A 22,962-nucleotide genomic window follows, 5' to 3' on the forward strand; every position below is an offset into this window, starting at 1 on the left:
GGGGGCAGCAGGCGAGGTGCAGGGAGGGTTAAGTGCTCTCAGGGGGGAGGAGACGGTGGTTAAAGATTATTAAATGGGATCAATAACTAACAAGGCCTCTGCGTGAGAAGACACACAAGCACAGACACTGAGCACTCCCCCCGCTGCTCTCAGCCTTCAATCTGCTCAAGAGACACTTGGAAAGGCGTAAGGCGGCCAAAGGAAAACGCAGTGACGGAATGAGAAGGCGAGCAGGATAATTACGTGAGTCGGTTTTGAGACGGTCAAAGCGTATTTGGTACAGGACTGTGAATAACATCATTTAATCGAAAACATGAAATTGTCCTTCGTTCAAAGACTTTATGTTTTTCGGAATATCGTCAGGAACTTCTGGGACAGACAAGCTGAAAGTTGGTGTTTCGTTGAATTGTACATGCTGTTGTACTTCTAATCCTGCATACTCGTGGCAAGTTTATTTGTGTAGCGCAATTAAAGTTATACAAAATCGTCCTCCCTCCTCCGCACTCAAAAAAAGCCCAGCTCAAGGTCCAGACACCTTCACCGAACTTGCTCTGGTCCTTTTTGCGAAGCCAAACTCCTATGACGTATTGCCAAAATTAACCAGACAATTGATTGTTTTACAGAGGTAAAGAGATAACCTTTCCATTTACCGGCAGTTTGAACAATAGTAGTTCGAACCACTGAGTCATCGACACCAAGCCTCCCCAGTTCCTAAATCAAATCGCCTTTTTCCACTGGTGTGTCCCTCCCTCCTTCAATAGATAGTCGCTTTCCAAACCCAATCCTAGCCCGTTTGGACACACCGTTGAAAGCTTGGCCTATGCCGCAGCTATTGTCACCCCCACCCCTCTAATTTCAACCCTCCCCCCCAAAAAAAACAAACAAACAAACAAGACAGCCGTGTGGAGAGGGATAGATCTCTGCACTGGAGTGATAGGGGCCCAATGACAAAAGGTAGGAGTCTGGCTGTGTAGATGAAGGGGTGAATGATGGATAGGCAGAGGGGGGCAAGCCAAGATCCTGCTGCGGGACGATAGGGACAGACCTGCCAGGGGAACAGGACGCGAGGAGGAAGGGGCCAGTGTCTAGTTGCCTCCGAGTGGGATGATGCTTATCTGTTGCTGGCCAAGAAAGGGAAGACAATTTGACTTTCTACCAAGAGATAAGAAGAATGAGGTCTACAGATATTTGCAAGGAAGTAAACTAATTGGAAACTTTATTTTGCAATACATGACTTTAAAAGAAGCAATAAAAGATTCCGGGCCCGATCTTCCGCCCGGCGCAAGGACAGCGTTGGTTGAGGCGAGGCTGCTATCGCAACGGTGCACCAGGTAGCTTAGAAAAGTATACCATGAACATAAAAAGTCATTGTCCAGGAATCAGGATGCTATGATTGTGTTAGGAAAGTTAGGAATCACTTTGGACCACAAAGGACAATCCACCAGCTCCCTTTGTTGTGGTTTGAAAATGAACAGGGATGGTTACACCCTTTTCAGTTACTGTATGCCGTCATTTTGTTCAGTACTCCAGAGAACCCAAATAATAGACATAAGAGACAGTCAGATCTTGGGTCAAAGCGGCTAACCACCAAGGATATCCATAAGACTTAAACTTAACTTAAACTTCACTGAACAAGGACATGTACAAATCCTTTGTATTTGTAGAATACTACTAACCACACTTTATCTGGTTTCTTGTGTGATCTGGCAAGTGCTCAAAGTTAGTAAAAGGCATGAATGTGCTTATACAAAACGAAAGCCGGAGTAGACAGAAATACAACGTGAAGACCGTGACTGAAACAATGAAAGTCAAAAGACACAAAAACAAAACCTGGAAGTGGAAAAAAAAGACTGTGTGTGGGAGCGCGCAGCAGACGCTCACGCTCAGAAGTGTGAAGTGCCTGAATGGAAGGAGGAGATGCGTCTTTTGAGCAGGGACTGAGAGAGAATTAGGACATTTTGTTTGGGAGTGGAGGCGGTGAGGCAAACGCACGGGATGACAGACAGAAGCACTTCAGGGCGATTGAGCGCGCATTAACCGGTCTGCATGTCTGAGATAGCGCAGCGAAAGCCCAGATTTCAATTAATAGGACTATCAAGACAGTTTTACACAATAGCTGCTATTAGGGAGCACTCTGGATTAGGCTATAGGTCAGTGGCCCGCAATGGAATGGACCCGGCAGTGAAACCTGCTTCCTTCATATTCACAAAGAAAACGCATTGTGACTAACAGTTTAGTGCTGCTCCATTGGTTTCAAACTGTGCTGGAAAAACCAATAAGCCCGGAGCTCTCTCTGCAACAAGTGGTAGGAATTACATATGATCAAAGAGTGAAAAGAGCTTTTATGCAATTTTTATGCAATTTCTCCATCTGTGAGATCAATAAAGTACCATCTTATCTTATCTTATCTTTACTTTCATCTGACGGCATGGTAGCAAATCCATGGTGATGAACACACTTTGAACGCAGTCCATCGATGGATTATGGGGCTTTTAAAATGTGAAGGCCAGTTTTGTGTCCTCTCTATGATGCCACAAAATCCAGACAAGAGCGCTTATAGCAAAGGAGTAGAAGACGAAACGACCAACGTGAACAGGATGACTCAAAAGTGAGTATAAATAAATACAACTCCAGGTAAGTTTTGATGAATTTACAACATTGTAATCTGGTAAAAAGTTCTAAAAAGAGTCAATTTTGCCTGATATCGCCCCCTTTTTTTTTTCTTCTTAGTCAAAGCCAGTTCTACACAATGCGGCGGTTACTGCCGGCTTTCAAACGACTTCACAACAACACTGGCAATAAAGGAGCAGGCAAAGAGTCAATTAATATGCAGATTTTGCTGTGTGACTGGGTTAATACAGCAGGATAATGGACGTAGTCACTAACGTCAAATTCAGATCAACATTTTTGGCCTATTCTTTTGGATAGTTGAAAAATAAAGTGCCATAAAATTGTATAATTGAAATTGACACTAATATCTGCTACTGCCCACTATATCTGAAAGACCAGCGCTGCACCTCCCTCACCCGTTTATTGTAATAGATCCATGCCCTCACTTCACAGCACCCCCCCCCCAAACATTTCAAAAAGACATCGCTCAAAGGAACAGGCCACCGTTTTTACATACTGAGATATGTTCTTACCTGAGCTTAGATGAGTTGATACGTATCTGTCCGGTCTTTGTGCGTGCCCATGGAAGAGCGTGGTAGCTTCTAACTTGGCCTTCTAATTTGGCCTCTTTCAGCATATCCCTAAAGCTCCAAACAGGGTGAAGTTAGAAGCTACCACGCTCTTCCACGGGCACGCACAAAGACCAGACAGGTACCCATCAACTCGTCTAAGCTCAGGTAAGAACATATCTCGGTATGGAAAAACGGTGGCCTGTTCCTTTAAGGCAGCTTCAAGCCTGTCATGATAGTTACAATATCAACTTATAAATGACAGATAAACAGTTGTCCATCCATCCATCCATCCATCCATCCATCCATCCATCCATCCATCCATCCATCCATCCATCCATCCATCCATCCATCCATCACATTGCACCAGCCCCTTATGGCTCCTCCTGCAGGGGGTGGGTCCACGGGAGGGCGGTCTCACGATTAACTTGGGCCTGTTGGTCTCCCATAAGAGGCTTCTGAACCGCTCTGTCTGAAGCGTCACCTTGGACCTGTTTGCCATGGGAGACCCTACCAGGGACATGAAGCCCCCGACAACAGAGCTCCAAGGATCATGCGGGTGCTCAAACCCCCCCCCCACCACGTTAAGGTGGCGGGGTCCATGAGGGGATGATTATTTACGATATATTATTTTATGATACAGGTTTTTGCATTCGGAACAAAGGTTTACTGCCAATTTTATTCTGATGAGTTACCGTTTTGGGGCGTCAAATGATCTTGGTGACCCTGCTTCAATACAAATCAAACTTCAAATTGTCCAGAAACCCCAGCCAGCAAAGTCCACCCGCTTTTGAATTCATGAATCTTTTCCATTAGGTGAACAGTGACTATACAAAGTCAACCCAGAGATTCAAATGAAAAGCTATCAAACCGATTTAACATAATGGCTTTTACTAGAGACCACCTGCATTAGCCCACAGGTCAGTGACGCACAATGCAGACCCCACCGCGAGACCTTTTGTGACTCCGAATAGAAACGCGCAGGAAATAACAGTTTGTCGCACTGTTGCTTTAAGGGGGCATTATTTCTTCATCTAGGCAAACACGCGCACACACACACACACACACACACACACACACACAAATACACTGCGCACAAAGGCCTTGATAAAGCTGAGACAGGGCAATCTGTCACGGCTGGCTGCCTGGTCACATGGGGTTAATAGATTCCGCCTATTGCGCGTCCCGTCGGCCTTCATCATATCACCATCATCATCACCACCATCATCATCATCATCATCGCCAAACTCTCAGACTACAAAGCGCATGCAAATATTTCATCTCCAAACAGAACTCATCAAGTTTATGTAACAACAGCCTTAACGCTTAGTTCGTTTCTTGTTTATTGGTTGAAATCATACAGATGTTTGCGTCGTCAACCAACTTTAATACAATAGAGGTGAAGTTATATATCGGACCTCTACTGAGTGCAGCCCAAGTTGTATATTTTTCTGTATGTGGCCCTCAGTGAAAAAAAGTTGGGACACCCTTGCTCTAGAGCTACAGGTTGGAGACTGCTGAAGTGAAGACTATATATAGGTTTATGACATTATTTGTGGTCCGTGCACTTTTGATTCATTAGTGTAACGATTGTTTTACTTCTGCAGTAAGCTGTAAGGCAGTTGTTCTCCAAGCACCGCGATACATGTCAAGTGTCACATGCCAAGGGTTTCACAATGAATTACGATTGAACTGAAATCTCAATTCGACGTCTCGCAATTAGCAAATCGCAAAGACTGCAGCGATTCAGGTGATGAAATCTTAGTGGTCTTGGCCAGTGGTTCTCAACTGGTGGGTTAGGGTTGCGAGCATTTCCAATATTTTTTTTTTCAAAATTTAGGTACAGGAAATGTGGAGAAAAAAAGAACCCCAGAGTCTGTTTAAGTAAGCTTTTGTTTTGGGGGGTTTTAGGCATAATTTCAGCTTTAAAGGCTTATGTAATCATTATTCACTTTGTGGGAGAAAATACAGTATTTTGCATTGTATGTAGCTCGTCATCCTAGGGCAGGGGTGCCTGGGGGGCCAAATGCAGCCCTCAGACCCCTTTTGGTGGCCCTCGCTGAATCGGCACACATAAGATGGTCCTTTTTTATTTCAAGTTTATTAATACTACACAGTTCTAACCTCAACATCTAACATTTCATTGTGAGACGGAGCTGGCATTAGGGGTTTAGACGCAAATAAATGTGTGGGGCAAGGTTTAAACCTCTGCTAAATACACCCAGTCGTAGGTTTTGCAGCACTGATTCCCGATTCTCGATCACCGTGTGTACGCTTCAATACGCGGCCCTCCATGGAAATTGTTTGAACTTCCTCTGTCCTAGGGTAACGGTGGGTCCCAAAATCATACCAGTTGTCTAGAAATCGACAGACATGTGATTCTTTTCCCTTCAATGGACGGTGCCTTCTGAATTGTTGAAATTGTGTTTCTCTAATCTAATTGCGATTTCCATTCCCTTTTTAATTAGGGCTGTATTAAATTAACCATATAAGGGGGAGTATGTCTTCCTTGTTACGTGACCGTGTTCTTGCTGACTTCCACTCACCATCTGAACTCTTATATACTGTGAAACCCGTATAAAACCGTACCAGCCTGATAATGTAGGTGAAAGGTCGTCTGTCGGTGCATGTCTGTGTGTCATCGTTGCAACTAATTGGCCAATTGTCCAAGCTGTGCTCCGCCTAAAGCCTAAAAAAAAAGGCTCGGACAGGATAGAGTCACCTATATGATCCCTGACAGCCTGTGGACAAGATTATCCTTCATTGCTAGAGTATGATGCACAGGATTCACCCCACGCTTTATAAACAATGTTTAAATCGGAAAGTAACAGTGTTATTTTATGGTTCTCAAAATAACATTTAATGAGAGAACACATTTCTATTCAATTCTCACAGAAAAGAAGACCAATTAGCAAGACTTCCACTGAAATATTTGAAACAAACGAAATGCAAGTTTCTTCCGTTGACAATTGGTAAAAACTTCAGAAAGAGCTTAAAATACAGAAGTTACAGCTTGTGCGCCTTGCCAAATAGAGAAAAGTGAAAGAAGTTTGCACAATTCAGAGAAAGTGGATGTTGTTTGTGTAAAATCATCTCATCCTTCTTTCAAATGAGCTCACACAAGCCGACAGTTCCACTCTCACGCCGGAGCTCCACAGGCAGACGGTACAAAAGGGGCTGCCCACTGCTCTAGCATGGGCTTTTTAAATGCATACCTCATTTGCTACCTGACTCAACGCCTTCTACAACACGCAGAAGGTAGTAATTTAGGCATATGAAAAGGTTAGGCCCTCACTTAAATCTTTCACAATGGGCTAAGAGCATATCACGTTCAGAGGGCATGGCTGCCACCTTTTGGGCTCTGGTGGAACTACATGAAAAAGGAGAAAGTACTATCTACCAAATGCAGCTGTGTTGGGGTTGGGTTTCAGGTCTAACAATACTTAGTCAATTCAAACATGATTACAAAACAAAATATACAGCTCCTTTTCTGCTTGTATGATAACTTGACAGATGTCCTTCCTGGCTTGTGATGGCTTTAAGTAGGTCTGTCTTGCAAGACTTGACATAAACATCAGCCAACCTGCCAAATCCTGGTATTTTTAATCCCTATTATAACACTTTCATAAGAATTCTCGGTAATACTTTAGATTACAGCCCGCAAGTTCCATGTGTAGGTACAGGGATGTAGGTACAGGGAACAAGAAAGTAATTACACACTAAAGAGCAAGGTTTAATAAAGGTGTACATTGTGTAACAAGGTGTACAACGTGTAACAAAGGTGTACAACGTGTAACAAAGTGTACAATGTGTTACAAGGTGTAACAAGGTGTAACAAGGTGTAACAAGGTGTAACGAAGGTGTACAAAGTGTAGCAAGGAGTACAAAGTGTAGCAAGGTGTACAACGAGTAAGAAAGCTGTACAACGTGTAACAAAGGTGTACAACGTGTAACAAAGTGTACAATGTGTAACACGGTGTACAACGTGTAACAAAGGTGTACAAAGTGTACCTCTTTATTACACCTTGTACCCCTTAATTACACGTACAGTACACCTACATGTTGTACACCAGTTAGACTATTGTAACGGCCTGTTCACTGGCCGCTCTAAATGAGCTGTTAGACAACTGCAGTAAATCCAAAATGCTGCGGCTCGAGTCCTGACCAGAACTAGGAAATACGACCATATTAGTCCAGTGCTCCGGTCTCTGCAGAATATAATGTAAAATAGCTCTGCTTGTGTATAAGTTCCTTCATGGTCGGGTACCAAAGTATACAGCTGACTGGATCCGGTGTGGCTTGTTCGTTAACGTGCACTATCCCTAACACATAAACCAAAAAACAACGATCTCGGGCCTTGAGATCCTCAGGGAGGGTCTCCTGGTGGTTCCCAGAGTCACCACTAAACACGGCTGCGTTTTTGAGTGTCACGCAGCAAAAGTGTGGAGCAGCCTCTGTGAGGAGGTGAGACAAGCCTTAACCCTGACTATGTTTAAGTCCAGGCTGAAAGGACACCATTTTACTGCTGCCTATGGTAATTGAATGTATTTTAACAAATTATAAATACAGATTTTTTAAATGTAATTTTATTGTGATTTTACGGCTTTTTTTTTACTCGTGTTTGGGTGTCGCTGTGAGGCACATTGAGGCACATTATTACTCTTTGAACACATATATTAAAACTTGCACTTTAATGTGTAAATACCTGTTATAACATGTGTAATTACTTTATCGTTACTGCTCTATCTAATACCGTAATCTAAAGTGTTACTGAATTCTCACTCATCCAGGATAATAAATAGACAAAGAGTCCACTACATCAACACTCCTGGACTTTACAATTTGGTGAGACTTAATATCCTGTGGAGAAGAAAATTGGATGATTTTTTTTTTTTTTGCCATCTAAAGTCGACAAATGTCCAGCTGCGTGGACTCTATTCACTCTTGTTACAATTACGATTTTAGGCAAGCAACTGTTGTACTTTCACCAGCCAACACGATCGATTGAGTTTTCGCAAAGTTAAAGCCGAACATTTCAAGGTAGTCTCGCATTTGTCATGCACTGCTTGAGCGTACATGTCCGTACTGTCCCTTCTCCTCAGCTGACCGCACCCTGCATTCTGAAATCAGAAGCTCCACAGTGTCTGGTGGACTCTATTTAGACACAGATAAAAAGAATGCGCCAATAGAATGCCCTTTCATTTATTACAGGCAAATTAACCACTTTGAGTTATCACAAGATTCAAATCAATTGTGAAATCCCCACTACCACACACACAACACACAGCAAGTTAAACAGTGACGATGAATTTGAGATGCTGATTATCTTGAACAAACTTAGCCCGGGAGTAATTGCTTGAATAGACAGACGCGTCGATTTTACACAGCAGTGACGATGTTAAGATGAGGCAGCATTTCAACCACCTGTTTATGTCGGGGAATTGCTGCTTCTTGGAAATAGGCTAACCATTACTGTTTATAACTACTGTAAGTCATAAAGTCATAGGACCAGACGGTAATGAGGAAAATTGCATAAAAAGAAGCAGAAGGTCTCACATTTACAAACAGCACGGTGTCACGCGTTGCTGAACAGCGGCCGATTAAAAGGGTATTAGGATTTTAGAAGAGTTTGGAAAATATGAATACACCCAAAAGTATTTAAGTATGTAGTTAAACGCATAATAACACTTGTAATTGTGTATAAGGGTCTGGATGAATGAGTGACCTATTTGCATCTGAAGCTTCATGAACAAGGCCCCTCTCACACACCGTACATGTGAGGGGCCCCTCATGACCCTAAACCCCAGTATAAGGTCAGGTGACCGGAGGCTCAACTACAATGGTCTGGACAACTTAATGTTGCTGTTTGCACTTAAAAAAAATGGGATAGCAACGTTTTGTCACTTGCGGAGTGAAACATTCTTACATTTTCAGAAAGATTACTTCTTTCTTAAAGGGACTATACGAAGTTTAAAAATGTTACAATTATGTATTTTCCTCCCCCTACATGGTCCAGACCCAGACCTGTTCACCATAACTCTCTAAAATCCTGCACTGTCACTCAAAACGTTGTTACTTGGGGTCCGAATTGCCATCATGCACAAGCTTAATATAGAAGGTGCAGTTTCACATATGGCCTGAGGTGGCAGTAGTGAGTATAAAATGGCCAACTTGCATCTAGCCCCTTTGAAGAAGAAGAAGAAGAAGAAGAAGAAGAAGAAGAAGAAGAAGAAGAAGAAGAAGAAGAAGAAGAAGAAGAAGAAGAAGAAGAAGAAGAAGAAGAAGAAGAAGAAGAAGAAGAAGAAGAAGAAGAAGTTCCTTCATGGTCGGGTACCAACCAAGAAGAAGAAGAAGAAGAAGAAGAAGAAGAAGAAGAAGAAGAAGAAGAAGAAGAAGAAGAAGAAGAAGAAGAAGAAGAAGAAGAAGAAGAAGAAGAAGAAGAAGAAGAAGAAGAAGAAGAAGAAGAAGAAGAAGAAGAAGAAGAAGAAGAACTCCACACAGAAAGGCCCCGTCCAGGTGGGAAATTTTGCGATACGATACCACTACGACACATATATATGACTTTTAATAATAGTATTTATAATTCAAAAGAGGATTTTTTTTTTTTAAGTGGAACAATGTACATGAAACAAATAAATCATAATTGCATGTTTTTTTTACAAACGCGATGCATCGAAGGTTATTTTTTGAGCAATTTATCAATCATCGCCGTTTCACCATATCGTGAGGTTACTGTCATCGTAAGCCATGCATCATACCGAATTGTGAGGTACTCAGAGGTTCCGGCCCCAATACCTCCTGTGCCTACCTTGCAATGGTGGGCATTTACTGAATTGTCTGGACCTGAGCTCAACATCCAACATGTTCAAGTTCAGAGGTGAAGGCATATTCCATTTGCCAACACTGAACCCCACAAGAGAAAGTTTGTCCAATTTGTATTATCACCTCCGCGTCTCAAAAGCAATCTTAATCCACACCGAAATGCACAGATTTTGCCAATCACGTGACAAAATTTCAACCCGCGACTTTATTGACGTTGGTCGCAAATGTCATGTCAAACTATTCGAACATTCTTCCTTTTTACTTCAACAGAGACTAATACAAACACAGGTTAAGCTGTTACAAAGCACTACTCTAGAACGATGAATATTACTTTATTATGGCTAAAATGCTAACGAAGTACCTCTGACCAAAAAGTAATCAAGTTCTTAGGTTATTGTGAGCATTTTGTTTTGGATTTTTAACCATTTTTTAAAACATTCAGTAGTTATTAATGGGTTTTTTCCACCCCCACCTGCCTAAACCTTCTCCGGTACAGTATGTCTAAGGCGAGCGGACGCGGCGAGGACGGTGCGACAGGGTAAATGATGGCCGTATTGATTGGTGTAGCTCTTTTATAGCCCTGTCATGTCAGTTTAGCACTCCGGCAACCACCGCTTTAGAGCGCCATCAATACCCAGCCCAGGTCCTCTGCAGCAGACAGATAGAGAGAGACAGATGAGTGGAGGAGCAAGAGAGAGAGTAGATAAATAGAAGGAGAGTTATAATACACACTGCAGCATGAGGGCATAAGGACTTTGGTGCACTAAACTTTGATAAGGCAATGAGGTTGTTAGCACCTGCTGACATTATACAGCCTAGGATTAAGATCTGACCGCACTGCACTGGGGTTGACTGCTAAAGCAAGGCAAACACTCTATAAAATGAAAAGCTTTCCTAACGTCATCGTCTCACAAATATATTTAGTCATCAGCTCTGTGTGTTTGCTGTTGTGTAAAGCACTTGTTGACAGCTTCAAAACATATCACTTTGTCTTCTTAGCAAAACAAATGGTTGTGATTGTTTTACTACCTTCTCAAGGTTTGTATGACATGGCAAAAAATATTTCAAACATTTGCAGGGACCGGTAAATTCATTTGTATTTCATATCTATGATTATCAACAACTGGTTAAGATGAATTATAAAAAAATATATAAAAAAATCTCTTGATATAAGCATCAAAAAGGCCATAGGGTTTGGGATGGAATGTTTGGAATTTACTGTTGCCATGGAAATCCGCCCATGTTTGTGGATAATAAACATTTTCCATAGACTTACATTATCTAAAAAGTTAAAAAAAATAACTCCAGTATTTTAAAATCTCCATTAGTTCATTACTGCTGCAAATCCCATGATGCCTAGCGATATGACATCACAATCCTGAACTGACAAAGACATGGCAGCCTTACTAAAGCTACCACATCCCCAAAAACTTATTACACTAAAGACACTAGTTGGGCTATTCTCTTGGTTAAAGCCACACTGTGGAACATTCCATGTGATATATAGATACAGACTAATTCTTACTCCATAACTACTTTAACAAACTATCAATATAATTTCTACCCAATAAAGATACAGAGACATGGAGAGGAGCAAAGTAGTTAAACAGCCCATAAAGCCATAAATATATTAAAATGATGCTTCATGTTAGCATCCCGCTATGCTAACGTTAACTACGACTGCCGTTTTTTTTTTTCGCTTCTACTGAACAATCTGCTGTGAAAAAACATCCATACGGGCCCGATTTAGACTTGACTTCATTTGTGTGTGATAAATAAGTTTATATTCTGCCAGAAAACAGCTAAAAAGAGTGAAAAATTGGTCCCTTGTATAATGTGATGCCGTCTGTATCTATGTCATGAAGTGACAAACTGTCAAAACTGTCAAAAAACATGTCAATGATGCAAAATGTGCTTCTAATGATCAGCCAGACAACAACAATGCCACTTTTGCAGCGGGTTATCAAAATATAACATGTGGAAGAGGACCAAACATATTTAAGCAAATGTTTGTCCAGCTGCAGTCAAAGCAAAGCAGTAACATCTCCATGGAGACAAGCAGACGAGCTCAGACACAGAAAGAGGCTACCTTGAAAATAATCTTGGCATCTATAACGGAAAAAAAAACTTTTACAAACATCATCTTAAACCCATTATTCATTTTGTCTTATTTACCATGAATGAATATTTTACTGCATACCATAATCATTTTTCCCTTAGCATTCCAGCACAAAGCGAAAACTATTAAGTCCACCCATCAAATCAATGCAAACCAAAGGTGGATTAGCCAGTCAAGAAACTATTTTGTTATCACTCTGTCTGCCCGTGACCGTTTTTTCGCCGCTCGTTCTCAAGTTCAGGGCGGGCTTTGTGATAGATTATGTGACACCTGCGGTCAGATAACACTGGAGGGGAGTGGGCGCTTTTCGTTTTCATGGCTTTGTTCCGTTTAGTGAAGCAGAAAATGAGCCCTGTCTGCATTATCTGATAGTCACTAAAGTATTGGATTTTATCTGCGGCTAACACAACATGCTAACATCTCATCCCGCGGCGCTATCAGCAAATAACGGTTCATTTAGTTGCTTGGATTGATGTCGTTGTTAGTGGCGAAAAGGGCATTGAAGAATGGGAACTATTTTGTACACGATTTACGTTTAACAACAAGGAGAGCTGCTACTTTTACTGTAAGTAATGTGCATCTTAAAATATTTGCAGTGACGCAGTACTTAGCAGCACTGTAGTTGTGGGTTTCTAATTAGAACCAATGGAAGATAGTAGTTTTAAAAAAAGTTAGTATTACAGCAACCTCATTTTTACTAATAAAGGTTGAAATTCTTTATCCATCCTCCTTTGAAAAGTGTCCGATACAAGAGAGTAACTCTGGGGCTACTGTAAATCAGATTTGATCGCATGTGACCTAGATTTACTTTGGTCTTAATCATTTACGCAGCTTTAGTCACATGAAGTCTAGCCTTTGCTGTTTGAATTGTCGAGCATTTATATAATAAGGGAGATTGACAGGAGGGTGTTGTCTGTTTTTTCCCAGCATTTTGTGAAATGAAACACATACTTTTCCTTCAAGTTGGCCAATAGTTGCACTGTGGCTTCTTACAACTGCTTAAAACAATGCCTTTTATCCACTGTGCACTGTAAATGTATGTTCCCGTGTCAAAAAAAAAAACATTCCTGGAATAGAATGTTGTTTCATTCAGACAGGTTTGTGTAATCCCACCTACTTTGATGATTCCTACTTCTCCAGATGAAGCCCTCCAATCTGTATATGCTGGATTTTATTACGTCTAAGAAGGAACCCAAAACTGTCCTTCACATTTTTTAAGTCCAGTCCAGTCCAATTGAAAATCCCAACCAGCCCAGTCACTCTTTTCTTTACATGGACTTCATTTAAATTTATAAATGTTATGTAACAATATCTCTACTCATGATGTAAAAGAAAGACAACTGATTGACAGCTGCATTTTTACTTTACTCGTAATTATTGCTCAAGAAGATAAGAGTAAAAACACGGCCCCAGAGACGCACGTTTATGAGAAGAAACCGGTGAGTCAGTGTTTAACGTTAGCATGCTACCGGTTAGCATTTAGCGTCAACAGCCCAGCTCCGGCCTCTCCATGTGACAGAGGTCAGAGCTGAGCTGTTACTGTAGCATTTCCTCAGTGTTCATACATGTGAGCCACACATGTGTTTATCGTGTTGAAGACATTGACAGTTGATTGACAGTTGCTAACTGGTAGCATGCTAACATCTTGAGCAGCTTAAACAATGACTCAGACAGAGACTCTGTTGACGACAAACTGTAAAAATCACAGAGAAAGGTTTTCTGTTTCCTCTTTAATGTGTTAATTTAGTCTGAGGAGTGAATCAGATCTTTAGTAAATCCTGCTGACAGACAGAGCTGTTACGTCTGTGCCATATTTGCTTTTTATTTCACATAAACGTGCGTCTCTGGGGCCGTGTTTTAACTGTTTTCTTCTTGAGCAATGATTACGAGTACATAAAAATGCCACTGTCGATCAGTTGTCTTTCAATTTCATCCTGAGTAGAGATATTGTTACATGTTGTAGCACTGCATAATTCTACTTGGGTGTTCAAAACGGCCGCCGGAACTATGCGTGATGTCATTGGAAACGCATGTATACATATTGATACATACTACTGATGCTACAATGGCACATGTTTGCCAATATATTTATTTCTGTTATTGGCAGAGGTGATTAAACAAAACCAAAAACAGCAAGTAAAGTCTGCAAAAGCGGCACTGACCTGTCGCAGGAGCAGGCCTCCAGCACACACAGCAGGTTGTAGATGATGTACGTGAAGATGACGGCGGTGATGGTGCCACGAGGGATGGAGTAACTGGGATTCTTCAGGTCTCCTACGAATAAACAATTGCACCTTTAATGAAACCCCAGAGGATTGTTGTGCTGCTCTATTTGTTTCAAAAACTTGCTGAATTGTATTGACACCTGCTTCCAGCGTTTGCTCTGCAAATACAATGAGAGTAAATCAGCTTTCTATCAGCTTTCTAATTAAAACTTGGCATTAACAGCTGTACCATAGCAGTGACCTCCTGATGTCAACAACAAATCATATCTGAAGGCGATAATTCGAGAGAAATCGGGTGGCTCACCCAGCAACCGCTTCAATTACACATGAATGAATGCTTTATCATAAAATAATCCTAAAAAAAGTCATGGGTTCAATTCTTGGGCCCGGTGAGCATGTTCTCCTTTATTGGAATATGCATACACCATCCAAATGTTAATGTTCCATAAAGATGCACTATGCAACTTTTTCTGTAAAAAAAAAAAAAAAAGTTGACATTGAGACATATTTTACCTTTCAGTGACCTAGCGGATGCTTGGGTGATTAGCATAGCGCCTTTAAATACCATGCCGATGGCCTGTAGGAAGCTCCAAGGATCAACTGTTTTTCAGCTTTTCATTGCTGATTGAACCGTATCCATGGATACATATAAATTCCCTTCTGAAAACCTACCAGATATCTTGAAAAAATAATAATATTGATCCTGATACAGCCGCTGGCTCAGTGAAAGATCAAATACACACTAATATGAACTTCTTTTAACATAAAAAGTTGCATAGTGCGGCTTTAAAAAGTCCACATTGTCCCATAGATTAACACTCTGGAACGCAATTCCAGTCCTGTGGAATATGTGGAATGTACCTGAAAGATTAGCCTGTTATACATGTTTATAGGTGAGTTTTAAGAAGTGGAAATTGCTAAAGGTGTAAGAAATTAAAGTGAGAGTAGAATCCACCCTGTTGCATAGATCTCCTGATTCAATGGCAGCTAACATGGCTCAAAATGCCCTTTCACTCCAAAACCCCAGCATGTCCTTACCTGACATGTTGGACCCGGCCATGATCCCAGTGCAGCCGTTGAACATCACGGCGAACACGGTGGCGAAGGTCATCATTGTTCCTGTGGTGTAATCCCTGGTGTAGTCAGCTGTGAGCACAGATAACAGCACGTCAGGCTTCGGGAGAGCAACTTTTCAACACCATCCGTCTCCACAAAGAAAAGTTCTTTTTTTTCCAGCTTCCTGACAGACAGTCCTCTCTCTCTCTCTCTCCCTTACCTGTGCTCAACCAAGCTCATGTTTCACAGCTCAGAGGAGAGGCATTTATCTTTTGTTTTGTTTACAAGCCAACGTCAAATGAATCAATGTCAAAAGTCAATTTCACACCTGTGATCCGAGGGAAGATGCGTTCAATGGCCAGAAATGACATGATTATAATACCATGCATAGATAGATAGTCTTTCAAAGCTTTGGATAATCAGCCTCATGATCAGCGCCTCGAAGTAGTCACTGTGTTTTATTGATTTTCTTATTAAATACAAGCTGAAATAACAGATTAGGGTGTTATGTTCGAGCTGAGAAACGCAGCTCGAGACGAGGCGGACGTTCAGACAACTATAATTATCTCAATTTGTTCTTATCTTGTTACCAGTATAGGTGTAGAGGTCTTTAACCCCTTAACACTCAACTTATTCAAGCATTTTCTCCACTTTTACTTAAAGCTTCTTGACGAGAGTTACAGCCTATAGGCCAGTGTGACGCCTCATTTGAAAGCTAAGACTTGCAAAACTCACCTAAGCTTATCTAAGATTATCCTTGCTTTTCTGTTGTAAATTTTCACTACATTTTTGTTCCTTTTTTGTCGTGTTTTTTTGCCACATTTTTGTCACGTTTTCATTGCTCTTTAGTAACGTTTTGGCCGCATTTCGATTTTTTGGTGTAATGTAACTAATCAAGCCACAAAAATGTGACCAAAACTAAAACACAACCAAAAAGGACGAAAATGGGGAAAAAGCTTAGATTAGTTTTGCAGGTCTTAGCTTTCAAATGTCACATTGCACCGGCTTATAGGCTGCAAACTCTCCAGTCAAGAAGCTTTTAGATTTGGGTAAAGCCGAACTGGAGAAAATGCACTCGGTTAAGAGGTTAAGCCACACTAATTAATCAGTTTATTAAAACTGACATATCAGAGTTGCTCTCCATGGTAACACAGGACCAGGACAGTTAGCTTTGCACGTTAGCCTGTTAGCTTCTTCTTTGTGATTCTATTAGTGTGTATTGGTGGCTCCGGTTCGGTGTCTAGTTGCAATTGTGGTTTTCTGGCCAGAGACACCAGGGGGAGATGAAAGACCCTCCAATCATCCCATTAAAGGAATAGGCCACCGTTTTTACATACTGAGATATGTTCTTACCTAACCTTAGCCGAGTTAATATATCCCCGTCTGGTCTTTGTCCGTGCGCTCTGTCACGCAAACGGAGCACATACGCAGCCTCTCCCACATGTCACATAGCTCCAAAAAAGCTCACGATAGAAGCTACCAAGCTCTTCCACGTGTTCCCTATTTAAATAAAGTTACGTGAAGTGTTTTCATGCGAAGTATATTTACACAGAAATGTAACATGTCGATTTTATAAGCAGATAAAAAGGGTGACTATATTGTGAGGCGTAATGATACGAGGAGCACAACCTCCGCGCAGTAACTCCTAAAGACTTCCCCCGCTCACTTCCGTCAATAACCTTTAGGAGTTACTGCGCGGACGTTTTGCTCCTCGTATCATCAAATTTATCAAAATCGACATGTTACATTTCTGTGTAAATATACTTCGCATGAAAACAATTCACGTAACTTTATTTAAATAGGGAACACGTGGAAGAGCTTGGTAGCTTCTATCGTGAGCTTTTTTGGAGCTATGTGACATGTGGGAGAGGCTGCGTATGTGCTCCGTTTGCGTGACAGAGCGCACGGACAAAGACCAGACGGGTATATATTAACTCGGCTAAGGTTAGGTAAGAACATATCTCAGTATGTAAAAACGGTGGCCTATTCCTTTAACACTACGAAAAGGATTTATTAAGCTAAACAAGTTGCTTAGTATTGCTTTGAAACAAATTGCCTTTATGGCCAGCAGCACTTCCATTACACACTGAATTTTTTTTTACACTGCATCTTTCACTCGCCTGAAGACCTTTTTTATATTGTATAAAACCTGTAAGATAAGATAAGATTGTTAGCATTTAGGAGTATAGTTATTTTTATGCTTTTATGCAGGAAACATGAGCAGTTTGTAGCTTTGTGATTTCAACTCAGTTTCAGTTACACATTATCCAACATGGCGGCGGGTAGGGTATTGACAGTGTTGTGTCACAGATTCACACTTCAACACTTCAACAAACGGCAAAAAACAACTACAAGAAATCACAATGGAAGAAAATAAATTAAATTGTAATTGGGTATTTGTGCGTTTGTGTATAGAGCAACATTTGCAGTTCAATAAATCTACAATTAAGAGCTACCGAGTCGCCATTATGGTCGTCTAAAACAGGATTATTGGGAGCGTGTTCCCATCACGTGCACCTTAGTTGGACCCATTAGCTTAAGTAATCACATGCTTGCAAATCCCTGTAAACAAATGGGGGTGGCCTGGTCAGTAATACAGAGACTGTAATAGGTAGAAATCTGGATTAAATCAGAAATTACACAGGAAATAAGCCCCAGTGGAGTTTAATGGGGGAGGAAATGACGGACTGGTCATTGAGATTTGTAATGGAATCAATGTCGAAGCTTGTCGCAGCACAATGGAAATATCCTACTGTGCTGAAATTCTTTGAACAGTTTGACAGATTAATCTCGGGCTTGACTGAATAAATTTAATCAAGTTGTTACAAGGCGGTGACAGAGATGGGGGTGAGGCTTGACCGGAGCATCACTCACTATTTTTCATAACCTTAGAAGAAATACTCAAGGCGACTTTCTGATTTTTTTACCGATATATAGTTTTTTTTATCATAATGTTAATGAAAGCTTTATTATTCTGACGCAAGCCCGTACTTTAGCATACTGTGGAAAGTTGTTTAAACTGTATGAAATGACTTGTTGTAAATGATAAAAGGAAGTACTCCCAACTTAAGAGTGGTTTTATGACACAGTTCTTTTTTATTACAAACTTATTTTAAACTGTTGCTTTTTTTTATTGTGTTATTGTTGCTTTTCTGGCACGTTACTGTTGCTCTTTTGTGGTGTTTTTGTCACCTTTTCGTGGCTCTTTATTTGCTGCTTCATCACTTTTTAACTATGTTTGTGTCGCTTGTTTATTGTGTTTTTGTTGCTCTTTTCTTGCCTTTTTGGGGTAATTTTTTGACGTTTTTTCATCCTCATTTTCGTCGCTTTTTTGTACACTTTGTTCGAGAAGCTTTTAGATTTGGGAAACTGGAGAAAATGTGCTCCGTTCAGGTGGGGGTTAAGAGGTTAAAAGAGGAAGAAAGTGTTATTTTGGCCCCCTCTATCCACCTCTGAGCAGAGGCAAAACAAGCTTTAGTAGCTCATATTGAACAGCTTTCACTGTAGCGAGGATTACTTTAATGTAGCTCATCAATCAAAGCGACCGAGACCTTTTAAAAAAAAAGCACCTCATCGTCCTCTCTTACCCCACAGGTTGCCCATGAGCGTGTCCAGCTTGAAGCCTGTGAAGTTGGCCGTGATGGGGCCCACGGTGGCGTTGCCGGGACCCTGGGTGGCTTCTGACGGCAGCTGGACAACGCGGGGCGCCACGGCGAAGAAGCTGATGAAGATGGTGAGGAGGACCACCATCACCACGATGAAGATGAGGAAGGTGGCTTTGGCGTAGATGTGCGCTCCGACCAGGCACACCAGCAGGCAGAGCAGCGCGATCCCCGTCCCGTACAGCAGAGCCCACCAGTAACCGGAGGGGAGCACCTGGTAGTGGCTGGTGATGATCCCATCTGGAGGAGGAGGAGATATACAGTATGTTCAATTCTTTTACACAGACAATGCAACAACAACAAAATAATAATAATAAATGTTTGAAAATAAATCCTTCATCACAAAAGTATCTAGGCTCTTGTGTGTTTCTGTATTGGCACCTTAGGGCTCACTTTCTTAACCATCTCCTGTATCTAGACTGGGGGATCTCCAGTAGCTCGGGAACTTCCAGTAGAGACTTTTTATATTCCTACATACGCTTCATGAGTCACATTTTAGATTCATTTTCTTTTTTGTTCAAAAAATCAGGAGACATTTACAGTAAATACAATATAGAGGTTAAGAGGAAGCTCAAGAAAACTGAAGAATAATCAAGTAAATCCGCAGCTTTCTTCCTTCCATGATCTTGCCGTATACATTGTTCTAACCATAACCAAAATCCATTATTCTAACCCTAATCCTAATCCTTAATTTAACCATAAAACCCTAAACATTTGAAAAACTAAAATATTAACTTAAAGGGACTATACGGGGTTTAAAAATGTTAAAACTAAGTATTTTCCTCCCCCTACATGTTCCAGCCATGCCTCTAAAATCCTGCACTGTCACTCAGAACGGTGTTAATTCGGTGCTAATTATAGAAGCTGCAGTTACACATAAGACCTGAGGTGGCAGTAGTGAGTATAAAATGACTAACTTGCATCTAGCCCAATGGCTGCTGGCTGCTCTGCTTTATGACCACGATCCTGGGGGCCGCCAGTCCTCCACCATTGCTGTAGTACCTCTATATCGCCACTAGGCCCCCATTGAAAAGCATTGGAGTTTAGACACCTTAAAAACAACTTTAACGCCTGGTTTCAATTTTTTCAACACTGGACTAGGCTAGATATTCCTCCTGAGACAACGCTGTGTTAATCACAATATATGAAACCAGGCTGGTTTTCATAATAGGAATTTTTGAGATCTCGTACTTAATGACTGTTAGCATTGGAGCAGCGCGAGCTACACGTCACGCAACGGCCGAGTCTACGGTGAAAATCCTGCCCGTATGTCCTTTTTAGGAACATGCTTCGTCAGAGCTGGGGAGGGGGAGTCTGTAAATCCGCCATGAATTCCCCCACGGCCGTGGTCATTATGGTAAACGGGGAGGAGTGAGCATTTACAATTACCCCTGGGGCCTGGCTTATGTCTTAACTTTGTTGGAAATCAAAATGAGGGAGTAAAGTCACATAGTTTAGTCACAAGTGTTTTGAAGCATATGCAGCTCTCTGACGCTTTTGTTTCATCACAGTAGCTCACGGGATAAAACAAGTCGGAGACCCCTGATCTAGGCTCTATATTCATTTAATGTAACTGCAGTGCACTGTAAATATTGCCCCAAAATTGGCTGAAATTGTCACACGTTTGTAACTTCTTGTCAAGGCATTTTTATAAAGGGATAAAAGTGACCTTCCTCAAAATAGAAATAGTAATTCATAGTAATAATATAGTTATTCAAACCACAATACAATGCTGTAATGCAGGGGTGCCCAAAGTGGGGCCCGCGGGCCAAATTTGGCCCGCCGAAACAATTCTGTTGGCCCGCCAGAGAGTGACCGACTTTTGCGCTGCGTGTGGTTCCATTCATTCTCAATGGTAAATATGGGTGCAGTACACTTTTTGACCACCAGCGTCAAATTGGGGGCGCTGTTTCACTCCTTTCACAAAGTTAAGAAAACACTACAGAGTGTTGTAGCATCAACTTTCACAGTTTTTTTATTTTTTATTGCAAAGGTTGTTGACATCAACAACAGTATGTGTTAAAAACTGACAATTGATGCTGAACTTACACTTTCAAAATACTCTAATGCGGCATTTTCTTTGAGTTAAGTCACTGTGCTTTAGATACAGGTGTTGTTTCTTTTGCACTAAATTGCTACAATGGTTGAGGCTTTTGCCATAGTTACCATTTGTTTTAATATAGCATGGCATTTGCATATATAGAAATAAATTCAAATGTAGGTTTTCGGAAAAAAATAAAATAAAGTAACTTTATAAATTGCAGTTATATGTGTTTTTTTGTGCTTGTCATCACCGTGTTTGGCCCGCGACTCACAGGCACTTTTTCATTTTGGCCCTCGGAGACAAAAAGTTTGGGCACCCCTGCTGTAATGTAATACTACAGCCACTAAGAATCACTTTAAGTATCTCTCTTCTTATTACTCTTATCTTTAAGGGACTCTCCAGTCTGCATTTGCATTGATTGATCGATTGATTTTCCATACCTTTACACCTTTCACACCCTCACTGTTGAGATTAGGCAGCTGTGATGCAATCGTAAAATGACCATGTATTATGCAATCGTAAAAAGCCTCATGTGAAGATGCCGGTGTGTAGTAGTTTACCTTCCGGGACCCCAAACGTGGCAAGAATGGCTTCTACCAAACCCAACACGTAGAGGGCGCTGCCGCAGACGTTCGCCAGGAAGAACATGAGCCCGATGCTGCCTCCGAACTCTGGGCCCAGCGCTCGGCTGATCATATCTGATAAACATTAAGGGCTTAACAATGATCTAATCTCTTCAGTGTGATATCTGCATACAATGTGATAGATGAAGTTACACAGATCAGGTCAAAAAAGAAAGGAATGATGGTTAAATGGGTGAGATTTCTGAAGATCACTTGAATTCAGAATAAAACGGTCACGATATTTCACTTCCACTTCCTCCCCCCACCCCCCAGATTTTACTGTGCTGATGGCATCTCATGGTAAATGTACTGCAATAAAGGAAATGTGCCATGGCTAGCGTCGCCGTGGTCACATGAAGCGACGTGCAAAGGATACAATAGGCTCCTCCTGCGTCGAGAGCTCCGTTCGTGGAGATGGCACAGACCGACAGCACCGTCAGGGAGATGATGACGTACGCCACCAGGAGCATGCCAAACGCTTGGTACAGTCCGCACTGGCCCACCACGAAACCTAAAAAAAAAAAACGAAACAAAAAAACACCCTGAATGTGATAGAGCTCGCAAAGGGAGAAGTGATGCTGTGAATTCAGGCGCGGTAAAGGAAGTGATGGTTTTAATTTGGTTCTTTCAAATGCAGAAGCCAAACACCCTCATTTTTTTTTCTGGTTTTCTTGTTGTGTTGTGACCCATGACAACTTCCATATTACGAATGTACAGAATGACAACATAGTGTATTGTACTGTCACACAATTTTTGAAGAAGTTCTCCCAGAATGAAAGGAAACACATGCTACAGTATATGCCACGTTTTCTATGAGACTTCTTTAAAGCCCTCAAATCTGGTTTAATGTTTAGCTACTTTCTGCATTATGTCTCTGTTTTCACTGCGACAACCGACGCTAAAGTTAATTATAAAGGGCGTAAGTGCCGGTACCCTTGGACAAATCCTAGATCCAGACCCATTATATTCATCCAACTCCCTCACTACTCATTATCTTGAAATAAATCTGATCTTCCTTTGCTTCCACTGTGCTGCGTATTATGCATAAAATGTGTGTAATGGCGGTTTCACGGTTTTCAAGAAACACAAACAAGGCATGTAAAAGAGATAATATGTGGTTGTACTTTTTGTCAGCGCTCCGAGTAGAAGTAGAAATGGCCCTCTGTATTTTTTACTGTTAACATTTCAGTTTTAAAGCACTTTGTCTATAAACTGTGCTCTACAAATAAACT

At 41.3% G+C, this 22,962-nt stretch overlaps 1 protein-coding gene across 1 annotated transcript in view; it reads right to left on the reverse strand.

Annotated features, from left to right (window-relative positions):
* LOC306965060 (solute carrier family 12 member 9) overlaps positions 1–22,962 on the reverse strand; it is a 70,327-nt gene that overhangs the window by 44,653 nt on the left and 2,712 nt on the right. The window contains exons 2-6 of the mRNA XM_079559288.1: positions 22,107–22,241; positions 21,668–21,805; positions 18,989–19,303; positions 15,384–15,491; positions 14,283–14,394 (exon numbers count right to left, since the gene is read on the reverse strand). Of these exons, the coding sequence (XP_079415414.1) occupies positions 14,283–14,394; positions 15,384–15,491; positions 18,989–19,303; positions 21,668–21,805; positions 22,107–22,241 (808 nt within the window). The remainder of the gene's footprint in view (positions 1–14,282; positions 14,395–15,383; positions 15,492–18,988; positions 19,304–21,667; positions 21,806–22,106; positions 22,242–22,962) is intronic.

The sequence above is a fragment of the Gobius niger genome (genome assembly GCF_951799975.1).
Source record: "Gobius niger genome assembly, chromosome: 1".
NCBI lineage: Eukaryota > Metazoa > Chordata > Actinopteri > Gobiiformes > Gobiidae > Gobius > Gobius niger.